The sequence below is a fragment of the Phyllobates terribilis genome, unplaced genomic scaffold (assembly GCF_046119375.1).
Source record: "Phyllobates terribilis strain yellow unplaced genomic scaffold, ASM4611937v1 Scaffold_5__5_contigs__length_657084704, whole genome shotgun sequence".
NCBI classification, from domain to species: domain Eukaryota; kingdom Metazoa; phylum Chordata; class Amphibia; order Anura; family Dendrobatidae; genus Phyllobates; species Phyllobates terribilis.
In genome coordinates, this window is record NW_027362765.1 from 371,229,054 (window position 1) to 371,251,128 (window position 22,075).

The 22,075-nt window shown below is 42.0% G+C and overlaps 1 protein-coding gene across 2 annotated transcripts in view; it reads left to right on the forward strand.

The window, feature by feature from the left end:
- Positions 1–22,075, forward strand: part of CLCN1 (chloride voltage-gated channel 1) — a 191,340-nt gene that overhangs the window by 68,243 nt on the left and 101,022 nt on the right. The window contains exon 1 of one of the 2 annotated variants that reach the window (XM_073684772.1): positions 6,189–6,823. The exons of the other annotated variant lie outside the window; for it this stretch is intronic. Within the exon in view, the coding sequence (XP_073540873.1) occupies positions 6,644–6,823 (180 nt within the window). The 5' untranslated portion in view covers positions 6,189–6,643. Of the gene's footprint in view, positions 1–6,188; positions 6,824–22,075 lie in introns of those variants that run through there. 2 annotated transcript variants of the gene reach the window in all.

Here is a 22,075-nt window from a genome sequence, read left to right on the forward strand (position 1 = left end):
GCCGGACTCGAGGGATTTTCCAAGGTTTGTAAAAATGTTGCCCTTTAACATCGCAGCCAATCATTAGCCCCAGTGGTTTCGTGAAAGCGGCAGAATGTAAGCCGAGGCCCGTCAGGAAATCCCTTTAGATTTGTCACCCTTAAACTCAATGTAATTATAGCATTTGCAAATAATACTCCAGAGCTGCGCTCACTATTCTGCTGGTGGAGTCACTGTGTACACACATTACATTACTGATCCTGAGTTACATCCTGTATTATACTCCAGAGCTGCACTCACTATTCTGCTGGTGCAGTCACTATGTACATACATTACATTACTTATCATGTACTGATCCTGAGTTACATCCTGTATTATACTCCAGAGCTGCACTCACTATTCTGCTGGTGCAGTCACTGTGTACATACATTACATTACTGATCCTGAGTTACATCCTGTATTATACTCCAGAGCTGCACTCACTATTCTGCTGGTGCAGTCACTATGTACATACATTACATTACTGATCATGTACTGATCCTGAGTTACATCCTGTATTATACTCCAGAGCTGCACTCACTATTCTGCTGGTGCAGTCACTGTGTACATACATTACATTACTGATCCTGAGTTGCATCCTGTATTATACTCCAGAGCTGCACTCACTATTCTGCTGGTGCAGTCACTGTGTACATACATTACATTACTGATCCTGTACTGATCCTGAGTTACATCCTGTATTATACTCCAGAGCTGCGCTCACTATTCTGCTGGTGCAGTCACTGTGTACATACATTACATTACTGATCCTGAGTTACATCCTGTATTATACTCCAGAGCTGCACTCACTATTCTGCTGGTGCAGTCACTGTGTACAGACATTACATTACATATCCTAAGTTACATCCTGTATTATACTCCAGAGCTGCACTCACTATTCTGCTGGTGCAGTCACTGTGTACATACATTACATTACTGATCCTGTACTGATCCTGAGTTACATCCTGTATTATACTCCAGAGCTGCGCTCACTATTCTGCTGGTGCAGTCACTGTGTACATACATTACATTACTTATCCTGAGTTACATCCTGTATTATACTCCAGAGCTGCACTCACTATTCTGCTGGTGCAGTCACTGTGTACATACATTACATTACTGATCCTGTACTGATCCTGAGTTACATCCTGTATTATACTCCAGAGCTGCACTCACTATTCTGCTGGTGCAGTCACTGTGCACATACATTACATTACTGATCCTGTACTGATCCTGAGTTACATCCTGTATTATACTCCAGAGCTGCACTCACTATTCTGCTGGTGCAGTCACTGTGTACATACATTACATTACTGATCCTGAGTTACATCCTGTATTATACTCCAGAGCTGCACTCACTATTCTGCTGGTGCAGTCACTATGTACATACATTACATTACTGATCCTGTGCTGATCCTGAGTTACATCCTGTATTATACTCCAGAGCTGCACTCACTATTCTGCTGGTGCAGTCACTGTGTACATACATTACATTAGTGATCCTGAGTTACATCCTATATTATACTCCAGAGCTGCACTCACTATTCTGCTGGTGCAGTCACTGTGTACATACATTACATTACTGATCCTGTAATAATCCTGAGTTACATACTGTATTATACTCCAGAGCTGTGCTCACTATTCTGCTGGTGCAGTCACTGTGTACATACATTACATTACTGATCCTGAGTTACATCCTGTATTATACTCCAGAGCTGCACTCACTATTCTGCTGGTGCAGTCACTGTGTACATACATTACATTACTGATCCTGAGTTACATCCTGTATTATACTCCAGAGCTGCACTCACTATTCTGCTGGTGCAGTCACTGTGTACATACATTACATTACTGATCCTGAGTTACATCCTGTATTATACTCCAGAGCTGCACTCAATATTCTGCTGGTGCAGTCACTGTGTACATACATTACATTACTGATCCTGAGTTACATCCTGTATTATACTTCAGAGCTGCACTCACTATTCTGCTGGTGCAGTCACTGTGTACATACATTACATTACTGATCCTGAGTTACCTCCTGTATTATACTCCAGAGCTGCACTCACTATTCTGCTGGTGCAGTCACTGTGTACACACATTACATTACTGATCCTGTACTGATCCTGAGATACCTCCAGTATTATACTCCAGAGCTGCACTCACTATTCTGCTGGTGCAGTCACTGTGTACATACATTACATTACTGATCCTGAGTTACCTCCTGTATTATACTCCAGAGCTGCACTCACTATTCTGCTGGTGCAGTCACTGTGTACACACATTACATTACTGATCCTGTACTGATCCTGAGATACCTCCTGTATTATACTCCAGAGCTGCGCTCACGATTCTGCTGGTGGAGTCAATGTGTACATACAATACATTACTGATCCTGAGTTACATCCTGTATTATACTCCAGAGCTGCACTCACTATTCTGCTGGTGCAGTCACTGTGTACATAGCCTGTACTGCAGTGGCGTACCGCCAATGGCGGCAGACCACGCCACTGCTATGGGGCCCGTGACCGCGGGGGGCCCGTGAGCCGAGGGGCCCCAAGCAGCGAGGGAACCCAAGCAGCGTGGGGACGAGTTGTATAGGTGAGTATTGGTGGATAGAGGTGGGGGGAGGGAGGTTGCGGCGGAGCGGAGCACACACAGTAGCCGCTGAAGCAGCTATCACGTGTGCCCGCTGCTAAAGGGACATGAATATTCCCTCTTCTCTACTCCCATGGGCGTGGAGAAGGGGGAATACTCATTCTCTTTAGTAGTGGGCACGGAGGAACGCTGAGTTGCAGATCCTGCTGACAGTGCCCGCTACTAAAGAGAATGCATATTCACGCTTCTCCACGCCCATAGTCCTGTCGTGGAGAGGAGTGAATATGCCGGCAGCAGCAGCAGCAGCTCACTTCGGGATCTGAGAATTCGCGTTGCTCAGATGCCGACATGAGCTGCAGCAGACAAGACGCAGCGCTGGAGGAGAGGTGAGGAAGGAAGGTGAGTATTAGTGTTTATTTTTTTTGTGTGTACAGTGATTGGGGGATGAGGGGGCCATATATACCAGGATTGGGGGTTTGGGGGGGCCACACATACCAAGATTGGGGGATTGAGGGGACCACATATACCAGGATTGGGGGATTGAGGAGGTCACGCATACCAGGATTGGGGGATTGAGGAGGCCACGCATACCAGGATTGGGGGATTGAGGAGGCCACACATACCAGGACTGGGTGATTGAGGAAGCCACACATACCAGGATTGGGGGATTGAGGAGCCCACACATACCAGGATTGGGGGATTGAGGAGACCACACATACCAGGATTGGAGGATTGAGGAGGCCACACGTACCAGGATTGGGGGATTGAGGAGGCCACACATACCAGGATTGGGGGATTGAAGAGGCCACACATACCAGGATTGCGGGATTGAGGAGGCCATACATACCAGGATTGGGGGATTGAGGAGGCCACACATACCAGGTTTGGGGGATTGAGGAAGCCACACATACCAGGATTGGGGGATTGAGGAGGCCACACATACCAGGATTGGGGGATTAAGGAGACCACACATACCAGGATTGGGGGATTGAGGAGGCCACACATACCAGGATTGGAGGATTGAGGAGGCCACACATACCAGGATTGGGGGATTGAGGAGGCCACACATACCAGGATTGGGGGATTGAAGAGGCCACACATACCAGGATTGGGGGATGATGGGTGCCATATGTACCAGGATTGGGAAATTTACTATTAGCTGCTGCATTTCCCACCCTAGGCTTACACTCGAGTCAATATGTTTTTCCAGTTTTTTTGTAGTAAAATTAGGGGATTCGGCTTATACTGGGGTCGGCTTATTTAAAATATACGGTATTTTAAAAATCAGTGAGTACGTGGTGCCCATAATACTGCAGGACTCTGGGGTGCATTATACTATATGGGGGCTGCATTTTACCCTATGGGGTGTGTAATATACTGTATGGAGGACTGTGGGGAGTGAATTATATTATATGAAGGACCATGAGAAGTTCATTATACTATATGGAGGATTATGGGGGGCGCATTATACTATATGGAGGATTATGGGGGGCGCATTATACTATATGGAGGATTATCAGTGGCTTATTATACTATATGGAAGGCTATGTGGGGCCATTATAATATTTTGAGGGCTATGTGGGGGACCATTATACTGTTTGGAGGGCTAGTGCAGGCCTTTATACTGTATGTAAGCCCATTATAGTGTATGGAGGGCTCTGTGGGGGTGACAGTTGGGGTATCATACTGTGTTGGTGTCACCATACTTTGCCTTGGGAGTTGAAGTGGGGTACTGTAGGGTCATTATACTGTGCATGTGGAGGCTAATGTGGAGGAATGCACCATGGGGGTATCATACTGTGTTTGGGGGGCACTTTTGTTGGCATCATACTTTATAGGGAAATTAAAGAGAGATCTAGGACTTTAGCAGGAGGAAAATTACTAAGTAAAGGCTGGAAAGTTGTGAGATCTGCTCTTCTGTGACACAGACAGATATTTATTTATTTATTTTTTTTTTTGGGGGGGGTCCCATGATTTCTATGTACGCCCCTGCTGTACTGATAGATCTATCTATCATCTATCTATCTATTATCTATCTATCTATCTATCTATCTATCTATTATTTATCTATTATCTATCTATTATCTATCATCTATCTATCTATCATCTATCTATTATCTATCTATCATCTATTATCTATCATCTATCTATTATCTATCTATCATCTATCTATCATCTATCTATTATCTATCTATTATCTATCTATTATCTATCTATTATCTATCATCTATCTATTATCTATCTATCATCTATTATCTATCTATCATCTATCTATCATCTATCTATTATCTATCTATTATCTATCTATTATCTATCATCTATCTATTATCTATCATCTATTATCTATTATCTATCTATCTATCATCTATCTATCATCTATCTATTATCTATCTATTATCTATCTATTATCTATCATCTATCTATTATCTATCTATCATCTATTATCTATCATCTATCTATCATCTATCTATCATCTATCTATTATCTATCTATTATCTATCATCTATCTATTATCTATCATTTATCTATTATCTATCTATTATCTATCTATCTATCTATTATTTATCTATTATCTATCATCTATCTATTATCTATCATCTATCTATCATCTATCTATCATCTATTATCTATCTATTATCTATTATCTATCTATTATCTATCTATTATGTATCATCTATCTATTATCTATCTATTATCTATCATCTATCTATTATCTATCATCTATCTATCTATCTATCATCTATCTATCTACTGTATATATCTTTCCTGGCACGTGCCCATCTTGTGCCCAGTCTGGGTCTCAGCACATAATAATGTTCCTAAGTTTATTAAGTCATAAAACAATTAATATCTCCCATTTAATATGACTTATTCCTTTGTCGGCTTCTTCCCCTTTTTCTTTTTATTACTCAGGATTAGATATTTATTATTTATTATGATAATTACAGCCTCTTTGAAGCTTTAATCTTGACACAATGAAAGTGTCTGTCAAATAATGAATCTATCCTACCTTCTTCTATTCCTACTTTCCAAATGAATACACATGTCCACCTCAGTTGCCATCTCGGGCGATGCATCCTACAAATAAACCATCTATTCAACCACCAAGTCTCCTAAGCAATGGATGGTTGCAGGCATCCAAGTGATTGGTTCTGGGCTGCAGCACCGGGCACAGCCTGTGGGTCAGGGTGGAGCTGTTTTGCATAGAAAGCAGCCATGATTTTCTGATCCCATACAGCCCCGATTACCTATCGTCACTCGCACTTCCAGGCCTCCCTCAGTGCTCGGATAACACAAAGTTCAGTTGTTATTTTTTTCCTTTAGTTTTGCAGTTGATATAAAAAAAGAAACAATGTAACAATGTATCAGTTTGTTTCCCTGTTGACACTTTTCCTTTCCATGTTGCTCTGAGGTTCTAGTTCTGGCCTTTTTCTCATTTTCTGAGCTTAGTTCCAGGTCCATGCACCTTCCATCTTCTGTGTCTCCTGCCTGCTCTCGTCCTCGCCTTCCTCACTTACTCTCTGGCTATCTCACTGATATTTAATATCTCAGGTTTTGCAACTGGTCATGTGACATGCTATATATATCTATATATCACTATACCTGAGCTTGCACCGTAAGCCTGCTCCCTCTTCAGAAGCTTCTTCAGAAAGATACAGGCTTGGAGTCTGAGGAGTCCATAACTTTGGCCAAGAAATGTAACAAGAAGGATAAGAAAAAAAATTAAAACTTTAAGAAGAGAAGGACAGAAGGAAGTTACAAAGTGAAGACCCCGTAAACAGCCTGCGAAGGGTATTGGGCATTTAATGAAGGGCACAAGTGACCAAGAAGAAGAAGAAGACACAAAACGTTTGATGAAAGAGACACATTTCCAGGGACAGAGAAGGCAAATGAGCTCTAGTGACAGATAGTCTTAAGACGTAGTGAGACATCTTATAAATTGGAGAAGGGAATGAGCGGCAAAGGGCGATCTGCAAGAGACAGTCGGTAAAGGATTACTAGGAGGTCACTGACAGTCTTGGGTGGTATGGAGAGAACGGAAGCCCCCAAGGAGTCACAAAACAATGGCTGCAAGTCAGGGTGGTGGGGCGATGACCCCCAATACCAATATATGCAACTACGAGAAAGCTCCAGCTATGGAATTCCCAACCAGACACCAGCTCCAGTGCCGGAGAGTTCAGGGGAGCAGCCCCCAACTCAACCACAGGTAAGATGATGGCCATGATTATGGCCTATGGGGCTAAGGGGGGCTGCATTGAAGTCAGAGGGGCAGGTAAGACTGCAGAAGGCTAGAAACCTTAGCACGGGAAGCAAAGGACTATTTATAAAAGAGTGTGGGATTCTGAGAAGTGTTATCCGGGGGAGCAAAAGGAGTTCATGGAGAGTAGTCAAAGAAAGTTTACTGTAGGAAAATATTGAGGGTACTTGGAAAACATTAGTGGAGGGACCCTGTGGAGAAGTGGGGTGTATGGTTAAGACCAGAGCAACTAATAAGCCCCATATACAGTGGGTACGGAAAGTATTCAGACTCCTTTACATTTTTCACTCTTTGTTTCATTGCAGCCATTTGGTAAATTCTAAAGAGTTCATTTTTTTCTCATTGAAGTACACTGTGCACCCCATCTTGACTGAAAAAAAACAGAAATGTAGAAATTTTTCAAATTTATTAAAAAGAAAAACTGAAATATCACATGGTCATAAGTATTCAGACCCTTTGCTCAGTATTGAGTAGAAGCCCCCTTTTGAGCTAGTACAGCCATGAGTCTTCTTGGGAATGATGCAACAAGTTTTTCACCCCTGGATTTGGGGATCCTCTGCCATTCTTCCTTGCAGATCCTCTCCAGTTCCGTCAGGTTGGATGGTGAACGTTGGTGGACAGCCATTTTCAGGTCTCTCCAGAGATGCTCAATTGGGTTTAGGTCAGGGCTCTGGTTGGGCCAGTCAAGAATGGTCACAGAGTTGTTCTGAAGCCACTCCTTTGTTATTTTAGCTGTGTGCTTAGGGTCATTGTCTTGTTGGAAGGTAAACCTTCGGCCAAGTCTGAGGTCCAGAGCACTCTGGAAGAGGTTTTCATCCAGGATATCCCTGTACTTGGCCGCATTCATGTTTCCTTCAATTGCAACCAGTCGTCCTGTTCATGCAGCTGAAAAACACCCCCATAGCATGTTGCTGCCACCACCATGTTTCACTGTTGGGATTGTATTGGGCAGGTGATGCACAGTGCCTGGTTTTCTCCACGCATACCGCTTAGAATTATCACCAAAAAGTTCTATCTTCATCTCATCAGACCAGAGAATCTTATTTCTCATAGTCTGGGACTCCTTCATGTGTTTTTGAGCAAACTCTATGCAGGTTTTCATATGTCTTGCACTGAGAAGAGGCTTCCGTGAGGCCTCTCTGCCATAAAGGCCCGACTGGCGGAGGGCTGCAGTGATAGTTGACTTTGTGAAACTTTCTCCCATTTCCCTACTGCATCTCTGGAGCTCAGCCACAGTGATCTTGGGGTTCTTCTTTACCTCTCTCACCAAGGCTCTTCTCTCACGATTGCTCAGTTTGACTGGATGGCCAGGTCTACGAAGACTTCTGGTGGTCCCAAACTTCTTCCATTTAAGGATTATAGAGGCCACTGTGCTCTTAGGAACCTCGAGTAATGCAGAAATTCTTTTGTAACCTTGGCCAGATATGTGCCTTGCCACAATTCTGTCTCTGAGCTCCTCGGGCAGTTCCTTTGAGCTCATGATTCTCATTTGGTCTGACATGCACTGTGAGCTGTGAGGTCTTATATAGACAGGTGTGCGCCTTTCCAAATCAAGTCCTATCAGTTTAATTAAACACAGCTGGACTCCAATGAAGGAGTAGAACCATCTCAAGGAGGATCACAAGGAAATGGACAGCATGTGACTTAAATATGAGTGTCCGAGCAAAGGGTCTGAATACTTATGACCATGTGATATTTCAGTTTTTCTTTTTTAATAAATTTGCAAAAATTTCTAAATTTCTGTTTTTTTTCAGTCAAGATGGGGTGCAGAGTGGACTTTAATGAGAAAAAAATGAACTTTTTAGAATTTACCAAATTTTAAGGGGTCTGAGTACTTTCCGTACCCACTGTAAGTGTATAGGCTTTGTGATATGTTTCCATGGGATGTATGACTACGACAAGAGCATGTACACTAATTGAAGTCAGGACTACATAGGAGTATGGAATGTATGTGGACAGAAATGATAGAAGGCTTTCTTGGGCTATGTTCACACGCAGTTTTTTTATGTGCCGATCTCAAAAATCCTCATCAAAAACTGCTTGGAAAACATTTCCAATTAATTTCTATGGAAATCCACTTTGCTGTTCATATGAGTTGTTTTTTATTCCTGGACAGGTTTTGAAAAATGTTTAATGAATAACCAGAAATGCTTGACAATTCTCTGAAGTGGATCAGTGTCCAATGCAAAATCTACAAAAAACATTGCAGGAAAAAAAAAACTCTTCCAAAACTTTTCAAAAACTTTTCAGAAAAGAAAAAGTCCTCCAAAAACTTCCCAAAAAGAAACGTTTTCTGAAATAGTTTTCTTAGAAAATCTTGTCGTTTTTGAACTCTGCAAAGACTTCCATGTGAACAAACCTTAAGAAGAACAGGATGCAAGAAGATTCAGGCGTTCTTATAGAGCAGCATTTGTGTGAATACATAGAAGGATCTTCTTGTGTATAGTGATGGGTATATTCTGTATATAATTATATATATGTGCAGCTATTATTACCTGGGCATCTTCTATACATAATTATATATCTAATCCTATATAGAGCTAACAGTAGCAGTACATATATATGTGAGAGTATACCTATATGGAGCTACAGTAGTAGTAGCAATTTATACAGTAGAGAAAATAAGTATTTGATACACTACTGATTTTGCATGTTTCCCCACCTACAAAGAATGGAGAGGTCTGTAATTTTTATCGTAGGTACACTTCACCTGTGAGAGACAGAATCTAAAAATAAAAACCAGAAAATCACATTGTATGATTTTTGAATAATTAAATTGCATTTTATTGCATGAAATAAGTATTTGATCACCTACCAACCAGCAAGAATTATGACTCTCACAGACCTGTTTTTCTGTAAGAAGCCCTCCTACTCTGCACTCATTACCTGTATTAATTGCACCTGTTTGAACTCATTGCCTGTATAAAAGACGCCTGTCCACACACTCAATCACACTCCAACCTCTCCGCCATGGCCAAGACCAAAGAACTGTCTAAGGACACCAGTGACAAAATTGTAGACCTGCACAAGGTTGGGATGGGCTACAGGACAATAGGCAAGCAGCTTGGCGAGAAGGCAACAACTGTTGGCACAATTATTAGAAAATGGAAGAAACAAGATGACTGTCAATCTTCATCGGTCCGGGGCTCCAAGATCTCGCCACGTGGGGTAAGGATGATTCTGAGAAAGGTCAGGACCATACGGAAGGACCTGGTCAATGACCTGAAGAGAGCTGGGACCACAGTCTCAAACATTACTGTTAGTAAAACACTACACCATCATGGATTAAAATCCTGCAGGGCACACAAAGTCACCCTGCTCACACCAGCTCATGTCCAGACCCGTTTGGAGTTTGCCAATGACCATCTGGATGATCCAGAGGAGGCATGAGAGAAGGTGCTGTGGTCAGATGAGATCAAATAGAACATTTTGGTGTCAATTCCCTTGCCATGTTTGGAGGAATAAGAAGGAGGAGCACAACCTCAAGAACACCGTCCTAACCGTGAAGCATGGCGGGGGAAACATCAAACTTTGGGGGTGCTTTTCTGCAAAGAGGACAGGACGACTGCACCGGATTGAAGGGAGGATTGATGGGGTCATGTATCGCAAGATTTTGGCCAACAACCTCCTTCCCTCAGTAAAAGCATTGAAGATGGGTCATGGGTGGGTCTTCCAGCATGACAATGACCCGAAACACACAACCGGGGCAGCTAAGGTGTGGCTCCGTAAGAAGTATTTTAAGGTCCTGGAGTAGTCTAGCCAGTCTCCAGACCTGAACCCGACAGAAAATCTTTGGAAGGAGCTGAAACTCAAGGTTGTCCTGCAGGGGCCCCAAAACCTGAAAGATCTGGAGAAGATCTGTATGGAGGAGGGGGCCAAAATCCCTGCTGCAGTGTGTGCAAACCTGGTCAAGAACTACAGGAAACGTCTAACCTCTGTAATTGTAACAAAGGTTTCTGTACCAAATATTAAGTTCTATTTTTCTATTGTATCAAATACCTTTTTCATGCAATAAAATGCAAATTAATTATGTTAAAATCATACAATGGGATTTTCTGGATTTTATTTTTAGATTCTGTCTCTCACAGGTGAAGTGACCTACGATAAAAATTACAGACCTCTCCATTCTTTGTAGGTGGGAAAATGTGCAAAATCGGCAGCGTATCAAATACTTATTTTTCCCACTGTATATACTGTATATAAAAGGATCTCTACATAGATAAGATAAATGTACTTATAACCATAGCCATAGTAAGGATAGACGGGTTCAGTGCAAATAACATAGAGAGCAAAGAGAAAAAATTGCATCAGAGAACCAAGGAGTAGAAAAATAAAAACAAAGTTTATTGAAACATTAGATAAAATGTACAAAGTATAAGGGATCAGGGTGATGACATATGAGTGACCAATAGATGGCGCCGGAATAGATCAAGGCAAAAGTTATGTATATACAATGTGCAGTGCAAGAGGAATATATAATAATATAACAGATCAGTCAGGGCACGGACACGTGGCTACAAGAGCCCATAAGTACTACAGAGGATGTATATAGCTTAAATCTATAAAGCCTTAGAGCAGCCACAAGCCAATGTTCCAGTTAAGTGGTATACTCATAAAACACATAACTCCTACAAAAAAAACATATAAAGTTGTGCTCAAAAGTTTACATACCCCGGCAGAACTTTTCCTTTCTTGGCCTTGTTTCAGAGAATATGAATGATAACAAAAAAACTTTTTCTCCACTCATGGTTATTGGTTGGGGGAAAACATTTATTGTCAAACTACTGTGTTTTCTCTTTTTAAATCATAATGGCAACCAAAAACATCCAAATGACCCTGATCAGAAGTTCCCATACCCCAGTCCTTAATACCGTGTATTGCCCCCTCTAACATCAATGACAGCTTGAAGTCTTTTGTGGTAGTTGTGGATGAGGTTCTTTATTTCCTCAGATGGTAAAGCTGCCCATTCTTCTTGGCAAAAAGCCTCCAGTTCCTGTAAATTCCTGGGCTGTCTAGCATGAACCGCGCTTGAGATCTCCCCAGAGTGGCTCAATGATATTGAGGTCAGGAGACTGAGATGGCCACTCCAGAACCTTCACTTTGTTCTGCTGTAGCCAATGACAGGTCGACTTGACCTTGTGTTTTGGATTGTTGTCATGTTGGAACGTCCAAGTGCGTCCCATGCGCAGCTTCCGGGATGATGAGTGCAAATTTGCCTCCAGTATTTGCTGATAACGTGCTGCATTCATCTTTCCTTCAACTTTTACCAAGTTTCCTGTGACTTTGTAGTTCTCACATTCCCAAAACATCAGCAATCCACCTCCATGCTTTACAGTAGGAATGGTGTTCCTTTCATCATAGGCCTTGTTGACATCTCCACAAATGTAATGTTTTTGGTTATGGCCAAAAAGTTAAATTTTAGTCTCGTCACTCCAAATTACCTTGTTCCAGAAGTTTTGAGGCTGGTCTCTGTGCTGTTTGGCGTATTGTAGGCGAGATACTTTATGGCATTTGTGCAGTAATGGCTTTCTTCTGGCGACTCGACCATGCTGCCCATTTTTCTTCAAGTGCCTCCTTATTATGCATCTTGAAACAGCCATACCGCTAGTTTTCAGAGAGTCCTGAATTTCAGCTGATGTTATTTGTGGGTTATTCTTTGCATCCCGAACAATGTTCCTGGCAGTTGTGGCCGAAATTTTTGTTGGTCTACCTGACTGTGGTTTGTTTTTACAGAGCATCTGATTTTCCATTTGTTAATCACAGTTTGAACACTGCAGACTGGCATTATCAATGCCTTGGATATCTTTTTGTATCCCTTTCCTGTGTTATACTCTTTTTGCCTCCCTTTCCTGTGTTATACAGTTCAACTACCTTTTCCCGTAGATCTGTTGACAATTCTTTTGCTTTCCCCATGACTCACAATCCAGAAACGTCAGTGGCTGGATGAAAGATGCAAGAGTCTGTCTGGATCCCAGAAACTCACTCAGCTTTTATGCACACACACTGATTACAAGCAAACAGGTCACAGGTGAGGATGTTACCTTTAGTAGCCATTCAAACTCATTTGTGTCAAATTCTGTGCATGTTATCAGGCCAAAATCACCAGGGTATGTGAACTTTTGATCAGGGTCATTTGGATGTTTTTGGTTGTCATTAAGATTTAAAAAGAGAAAACACAGTAGTTTGACAATAAATGGCTTCACCCAACCAATAACCATGAGTGGAGAAAAAGGTTTTTTGTTATCATTCATATTCTCTGAAACAAGGTCAAGAAAGCAAAAATTCTGCCGGGGTATGTAAACTTTTGAGCACAACTGTATATGGGTATAGAGATAAGTTACCTTAGTCTAAAACTGTGGTGCCACCACCCCTATAATTATATATGTACAGCTGGTATAACCTGGGTATCTCCTGAATATTATTACAGTACTGCTCACCATTATTGGCACCCCTTAATTTTTTTCATAGACTGTACAATATATTCAGAAATAAATGGAAATGTACCAAAGTTATATCCTCAGGATTTTTAATTAGTTTTCCAAAGTAATACAACAATAAAACATTGTTTATCAACTTTCATGTTGCAATTTCAAAGAAGAAACAGAATACCCAGCATGTGCAGCAATAAAGACTCCCCTAATTAATACTTGTTTTCCCCCCTAATTAATACTCGGTTGCCCACCCTTTGGCATTGCTGACGGCCTCCACACGTTTCTTGTAGCCATCTATAAGCTTCTTGCACTTCTCAGCTGGAGTTTTCTCCCATCTTCCTTTGCAGTTTGTTCAAGCTCTTGAATGTTTGCAGGGTTCTTTTTCCCATTGGCAGATTTCAGCTCACCCCAAAGATTTTCAATGGGATTGAGGTCAGGACTCATTTCTGCCCATTTTAAAACAGTCCATTTTTTCTTTTTCATCCATTCCTATGTACTTTTGGATGTGTGCTTTGGGTCTTTGTCTTGCTGGAGGACCCATGATCTTCGACTCAAAAGTTTTCTTACACTGGGTAGGACATTTCGCTCTAAAATCTCTTGATAATTCTCTGATTTCATAATTCCTGTGATATGGTCAAGGCCTCCAGTACCAGATGCATCTAAGCAACCCCACAGCATTATGGATCTTCCACCATGCTTAACTGTTAGTAAGGTGTTCTTTTCCTTATAAGCTTCAAATCTCCGTTTGTAAACAAACTGATGCTATGCATTTCCAAAAAGCTCTATTTTTGTTTCATCTGTACACAGAAAAATTTCCAAGAAGGATTGTGGTTTGTCAAGGTATAGATCAGTTGTTCTTTTTATGTCTTTTCTTCAGCAATGGTTTCTTCCTTGGCCTTTGCCCATAAAGCTCTGCTTGGCTTAGTATGCGGCGTATTGTACTTTTTGAAACCATGACCCCAAACTGGTCCAGGTTGCCCTTCAGGTCTTTGGATATTTGACGTGGTGTTTTTTCCACCCTTCAACCTTCGAAGACATCACTTTTCAATTTTCCTCTTTCCCCTACGTCCAGGGAGGATCTTGACAGTTCCATGCTGGCAAACTTCTTAATATCATTGCGCACTGTTGAAACTAGGATACCAAGGTCTTTGGAGATGGCCTTATACCCTTTGGAAGTCTTGTGTTTGCTAATAATAGCAGTTCTGATGTCCTCAGACAGCTCCTTTGTCTTCACCATTGTGACAAAGGAACAGGGCCTACCATGTGGCTTTTTAAAACACTAAAGTCATCATTCATTGGCTAATTCATGTCACATGGGCACTGACAATTAATCACAGATGAATCTCTTTTGTGATTTACCACAGGCGAGTCAAAATGTGTTTCCATACTAAATTAATGTAAAGGTGCCAATACCAGTGACACAGCAAGCTTTAGGTTTTTCTATTTTTTCCTCCCATTGTTTTTTAGTTTTAAGTTATTGTTTATCATTTGCTCTTTTCTATTTAACACGAGTCTCTATACAAAAAAACAGTTTCACTTGATTATTATTATTATTTATTATTATAGCGCCATTTATTCCATGGCGCTTTACATGTGAAAAGGGGTATACATAGCAAAAACAAGTACAATAATCTTGAACACAATGTGACAGCGACTGGTACAGGAGGAGAGAGGACCCTGCCCGCGAGGGCTCACAATCTACAAGGGATGGGTGAGGATACAGTAGGTGAGGGTAGAGCTGGTCGTGCAGCGGTATGGTGGAGCGGTGGTTACTGCAGGTTGTAGGCTTGTCGGAAGAGGTGAGTCTTCAGGCTCCTTTTGAAGGTTTCCACGGTCGACGAGAGTCTGATGTGTTGGGGTAGAGAGTTCCAGAGTAGGGGGGATGCACGGGAGAAATCTTGTATGCGATTGTGGGAGGAGGAGATAAGAGGGGAGTAGAGAAGAAGATCTTGTGAGGATCGGAGGTTGCGTGCGGGTATGTACCGGGAGACTAGGTCAGAGATATATGGAGGAGAAAGGTTGTGAATGGCTTTGTATGCCATGATTAGGGTTTTGAACTGGATTCTCTGAGCAATGGGGAGCCAGTGAAGGGATTGACAGAGAGGAGAGGCCGGAGAATAGCGGGGGGACAGGTGGATTAGTCGAGCAGCAGAGTTTAGGATGGATTGGAGGGGTGCGAGAGTGTTGGAAGGGAGGCCACAGAGCAGGAGGTTGCAGTAGTCGAGGCGGGAGATGATGAGGGCGTGCACTAGGGTTTTTGCAGATTTGTGGTTGAAGAATGTGCGGATCCGGGAGATATTTTTGAGTTGGAGTCGGCAGGAAGTGGAAAGGGCTTGGATATGTGGTGTGAAAGAGAGATCAGAGTCCAGGGTTACCCCAAGGCAGCGAGCTTGAGGGACTGGGGAAAGTGGACAGCCATTGACATTGATAGATAAGTCAGTTGGGGGGGTGAATGAGATGGCGGAAAGATGATGAATTCTGTTTTGTCCATGTTAAGTTTTAGAAACCTAGCAGAGAAGAAGGATGAAATAGCTGACAGACATTGTGGGATTTTGGTTAGTAAGGAGGTGATATCGGGTCCAGATAGGTAGATCTGTGTGTCATCAGCATAGAGGTGATAATGAAAGTCATGAGACTATGAGCTGTCCCAGGCCGAAGATGTAGATGGAGAAGAGCAGAGGTCCTAGAACTGAACCTTGGGGGACACCGACAGATAGGGGGCGAGATGAGGAGGTGGTGTGTGTGAGTGGGAGACACTGAATGTCCGGTCTGTTAGGTATGAGGAGATCCAGGAGAGGGCCAAGTCTGTGATGCCGAGAGATGAGAGAGTCTGTAGTAAGATTCATTTTTTTCAGGAGATAAACTTCATGGGTGCCAATAACAATGAGCAGGACTGTATATATAACCTAGGTATCTCCTGTATTTAATTATATATGTACAGCTGGTATAACCTGGGTATCTCCTGTATATAATTATATATGTACAGCTGGTATAACCTGGGCATCTCCAGTATATAATTATATATGTACAGCTGGTATAACCTGAGTATCACCTCTATATAATTATATATGTACAGCTGGTATAACCTGGGCATCTCCTGTATATAATTATATATGTACAGCTGGTATAACCTGGGTATCTCCTGTATATAATTATATATGTACAGCTGGTATAACCTGGGCATCTCCTGTATATAATTATATATGTACAGCTGGTATAACCTGGGCATCTCCTGTATATAATTATATATGTACAGCTGGTATAACCTGGGCATCTCCTGTATATAATTATATATGTACAGCTGGTATAACTTGGGCATCTCCGGTATATAATTATATATGTACAGCTGCAATAACCTGGGTATCTCCTGTATATAATTATGTATGTACAGCTGGTATAACCTGGGCATCTCCTGTATATAATTATATATGTACAGCTGGTATAACTTGGGTATCTCCTGTATATAATTATGTATGTACAGCTGGTATAACCTGGGCATCCTCCATATATAATTATATATGTACAGCTGGTATAAGCGCCTGATGTCACTGCTATTCCCTGCCAGTCACAGGCACGCTGACGTCAGCTGCTGGCCTCTGATTGGTCGGCAGCATGTATTGCAGTGCACGGACCCCGCGGGTCCACTGCGCTGCAATACACTTCAGCTGAATGTGAGTCCGAGGACGAACATGCATTTGAAGTTTGCGATGGCATCGGTGGGCCCTGTCGCAACCGCGATCGTTGCACCCCTGGATACATTTATTGATTAACATTCATTGGTCTTGATTATTCAAGCAGTAAATTGCTTTGAAAAGTCGCAAAATTTTGGAGCAACTCAAATTTTTTTCGACTTTTGCCATTTTCAGTCCAGTTTTTTGCAGCTTTTCCAAAATGAGACAGGGGCGTTATGGGGGTGTGACGCCACAGCTTGTCTAATTCATGATGAGCGGCGCCGCTCCAGGGACTGGAGTAAGATTTGTGGCGAGGCGCATGGAGGCGCACGTTGATCGTCAGACACTGCTGGTTCATTAAGAGGCGCGCACCCCTTCATGGAACAGAAGCATCTGACTCCAACATGACCCTTCATCAAGACCTGGGAGAAAATTGGTCTTGATGACATTTTGAAGGTCTTGAAGTTTTTTTGTTACCCTTTAAAGAATCAGCTCATGTTTGATTCTCTCTGAATTGTGACAGCCAGAATGTTTTGTAGCTGATGTCCCTGTGGAAGGTTTTGGTATTTATTTCTTGGATCCTGATCCACGGCATAAAGCAAAAAATGTGCATTTGTTTATGCAGCACTTTTCCTACCAAGAGACAATGCAAAAATGTTTGCAGCGAATCCTTAATGTGTGGCCATTGCATTATTTCCACAGTGCCCCCGAGGCCACCTGACTGGACAGTGAACTGCAAAACAGCTCTGCTCATGTGACTAGGCCTGGCTGCGGTCTGGTGGTCCGCTCGGGGAATCTTTAAAAGGGAAAAAAGGGCTGCAGCTTCGGATTGGTAGCAGCTTTAGAAGTCAGACCCCACTGAGCTTAAAGTGATGTCATTTCATCAGATTATTATTTTTTTTTATTGTATCTACAGAAAGATGGGCGACAATAAATATAGCTGCCATTATAGTTTTTACATCCTCATTGCAGTGATATGAAAGAGAGGGATGGGTCATTACATAACTGAGGTTTCTGCCGTTCAGGATCCTGGGAGAGCTGGATAACATAGTAACATAGTTTTTAAAGCTGAAGGAAGACTAAGTCCATCTAGTTCAACCCATATCCTAACATGTTGATCCAGAGGAAGGCAAAAAAAAACCATGTGGCAAACACTAAGCTCCACACTGGGGAAAAAAATTCCTTCCCGACTCCATACGACAATCAGACTAGTTCCCTGGATAAACGCTCTATCAAGGAATCTAGTATTTATAACCTGTAATATTATACTTTACAAGAAAGGCATCCAGGCCCTTCTTAAATTTTAACAGTGAATCACTCATTACAACATCATGCGGCAGAGAGCTCCATAGTCTCACTGCTCTTACAGTAAAGAATCCGCGTCTGTGATTATGATTAAACCTTCTTTCCTCCAGACGTAGAAGATGCCCCCTTGTCCCCGTCTCAGGCCTCAGAGTAGAAAGATCATTAGAAAGGTCTTTGTACTGTCCCCTCATATACTTGTACATAGTAATAAGATCACCCCTAAGCCTTCTATTTTCCACAGTAAATAACCCCAAGTGTAATAACCTGTCTTGGTATTGCAGACCCCCCAGTCCTCTAATAACCTGTCTTGGTATTGCAGACCCCCCAGTCCTCTAATAACTTGTCTTGGTATTGCAGACCCCCCAGTCCTCTAATAACCTGTCTTGGTATTGCAGACCCCCCAGTCCTCTAATAACCTGTCTTGGTATTGCAGACCCCCCAGTCCTCTAATAACCTTGGTCGCTCTTCTCTGCCCCCGCTCTAGTTCAGCTATGTCTTTTTTATACACCGGAGACCAGAACTGTGCACAGTATTCTAAGTGTGGTCGCACTAGTGACTTGTATAGAGGTAAAATTATGTTCTCCTCATGAGCATCTATGCCTCTTTTAATGCATCCCATTATTTTATTTGCCTTTGCAGCAGCTGCCTGACACTGGCCACCAAACGTGAGCTTGTCGTCCACCAATACACCCAGGTCTTTTTCAGTGACAGTTTTGCCCAGTGTTTTACAATTAAGCATATAATTATACATTTTATTTCTTCTGCCCAAGTGCATTACCTTACATTTATCCCCATTAAAGCTCATTTGCCATTTATCAGCCCAAGCTTCTAGTTTACATAGATCCTCCTGTAATATAAAATTGTCCTCCTCTGTATTGATTACCCTGCAGAGTTTAGTGTCATCTGCAAATATTGAAATATTACTCTGTATGCCCCCTACAAGGTGATTAATAAATATGTTAAAAAGAAGGGGGCCCAATACTGACCCCTGTGGTACCCCAAAGTTAACTGTGACCCAGTCTGAGTGTTTTCCATTAATAACCACCCTTTGTTTCCTATCACTGAGCCAATTCTTAACCCACATACATATATTTTCCCCTATCCCCATTGTTCTCATTTTATGTATCAACCTTTTGTGTGGAACCGTATCAAAAGCTTTTGAAAAGTCCATATACACAACATCCACTGCATTTCCTTGGTCCAGTCCAGAACTTGCCTCCTCATAAAAGCTGATCAGATTAGTCTGACAGGAACGGTCCCTCGTAAACCCATGTTGATATTGGGTCATGAGGTTCTTCTTCTTCAGATACTCTAGTATAGCATCTCTTAGGAAACCCTCCAGGATTTTACCCACAGTAGAGGTTAAGCTTACGGGACTATAATTTCCAAGTTCGGTTTTTGTCCCCTTTTTGAATATTGACACCACATTTGCTATACGCCAGTCCTGTAGTGGCGACCTCTTTGCCAGCTGTAATAGAGATCTCTCTTTGCTTTTTCAAAATTCGTTACAAAGTTTCTACTTATAAAAGGGGAAAAGTTCTTTTAGTTAAAAAATATAAAAACTTTTCTTTAGCGAGTCACTGCCCCCAAACAGAGCATTGGGCCCCTTCACGTGTTCCCCCTGTAGTGACTCCGTTACCTTTTCGCGGCGGTTACCTTTCCTGTCGTCCTGGATCTATATTTACTTGCTCTATATCGGGCTCCTAATAACAGAAGTCATAAACCTGTCACTCCAACACTGATATCAGACAACAGAGCGGACAGCAATGTTAAAGGGGAACCAGCCCCTTATGTAACGTCGGCCCGGCATATTATGGGTAGTAACATGTCTCATGTCTCACTTATTTGAGTGACTGTATATAGAAAAGGAGATTTGTCAAAATTAGTTACATTTTGGAAGGATTTCCACATTGGACAATCCCTTTCTGTTAGAAGGATCTGTCAGTGATCAGCTGTAATTTGTGGGGAAACCTGGCAGTAAGTGTTCAATTTCCCTGCAGCGCCACTACAGGTGACAAGAAGTATTGCACGGTTTGGTTTCCAAATAAATCAATAGTCGGGATGTGCTTGGTCATACAAAGAAAAAAGATATTTTTTGTAACCAATTTCACTCTAATACGTCTTAATCAGTGGAACCTCTCACTTTAAGTGTTATTCCTAACAATGTGAATATTTTTTTTACTAAGCTTAGTATCTGCATGACTATTGTTAATGTACAATACAATCCCAACAAAAAGTTTCTTTTCTTGTATCTCGGTGACTTTTCTCATCTCCTTCTGCCCCTCAGATCTTAATGGGTGCCCCTATTCTTACCTGCTAAAAGTACATTTCCTGGCAGCACCCTGCTTCTCCTCAGTGCTGCACCTCCCTCCCTCTCCTGGATCTTCCTGATACAAATAGACAGATCTCAACAGGGGCAATCTTTACATAATGTAACCACTGATAGTTTTGGATGTGGTGATTGTGACGCACTATGTGACCAATATTAATTACTACCTAGAAACTCCACATTTAATTTGTGTTTCCTTGGGATCTTCAGAGCACGATCATGTTTCCTCCTGCCTGTATAGCAGAGCTGAGCATAGAATAGCTGAACTGTGCTGCAACCCAGCTGTCAGTTAAATCAGGATGCCGTGAGAGGAACTAGGAAGGTTTTATTAGACCGGGTCATAGGTGCATTTGTTTTTCATGAATTAGACAGGGTCATGAGGTGCATCTGAGCATGCTCCACCGACAGCATTAGAACCACCAGATGATAGATCCAGTGGAAACAGATGGTAAAAAAGGGGGTCATCATTACGGGAGGGGTGGGAGTGGGATGACTACAAATCAGTGCAAATTTAAAAATGGGTTTCATTGGCACACATGATTGATTCTGAATGTACAGAAAACTGAGACCACTTTATGATTTTGAGGATAACCCTTTAACTCCCTAGTGGGATGTAAGATAATGACAACAAGGGCTGCCAGCTCACTGAGGGATCACATAACAGATGTCTATTGAAATCTCTGTAGAGAGGAATGGAGAGTAAGAGGGAATAAAAGAGATGCATAACGACACAGATTGTATCGCTTTTTCTCGTGTTCTAACTAACCTTAGAGTTGAATTCACAGCTACACTGCTTAGTACTGCTGTATAATGCCCTTTATGCTGCTGCTGCTTCTATTAAGTGTCTTTCATGTTGCTGCTGCTGTCTATTAAGTGTTTCTCACTGTAGTCACAGCTACACTGCCAGTATTGCTGTATAATGTTCTCCATGTTGCCACAGCCTTTTAGTAAGTGTTTCTGGTCACCTTAGGACTAGATTTATAACTACAGTGCCCATTATTGCTGTATTGTGTCCTCTATGGTGGTGACACCTTTTAGTAAGCATTTTATCTCTGCATTAAAGCAATAGTTTATTTCACTCCAGAGCTGGATTCACAGCTGCACTGCTCAGTATGGTTATATTATGGCTCTATGCTGCTGATACTTTTTAGTAAGCATTTTATCTAGTTCTAGTGCTGGAGTCACAGCTGCATGGCTCAGTACTGCTGTATTATGTCCTCTATGCTGTTGATACTTTTAGCAAGCATTTTATCTCACTCTAGTGCTGGAGTCACAGCTGCACTGCTCAGTATTGCTGTATTATATCTTCTATGCTGTTGATACTTTTAGTAAGCTTTTTATCTCACTCTAGTGCTGGAGTCACAGCTGCACTGCTCAGTACTGCTGTATTATGTCCTCTATGCTGTTGATGCTTTTTAGTAAGCATTTTATCTCACTCTAGTGCTGGAGTCACAGCTGCACTGCT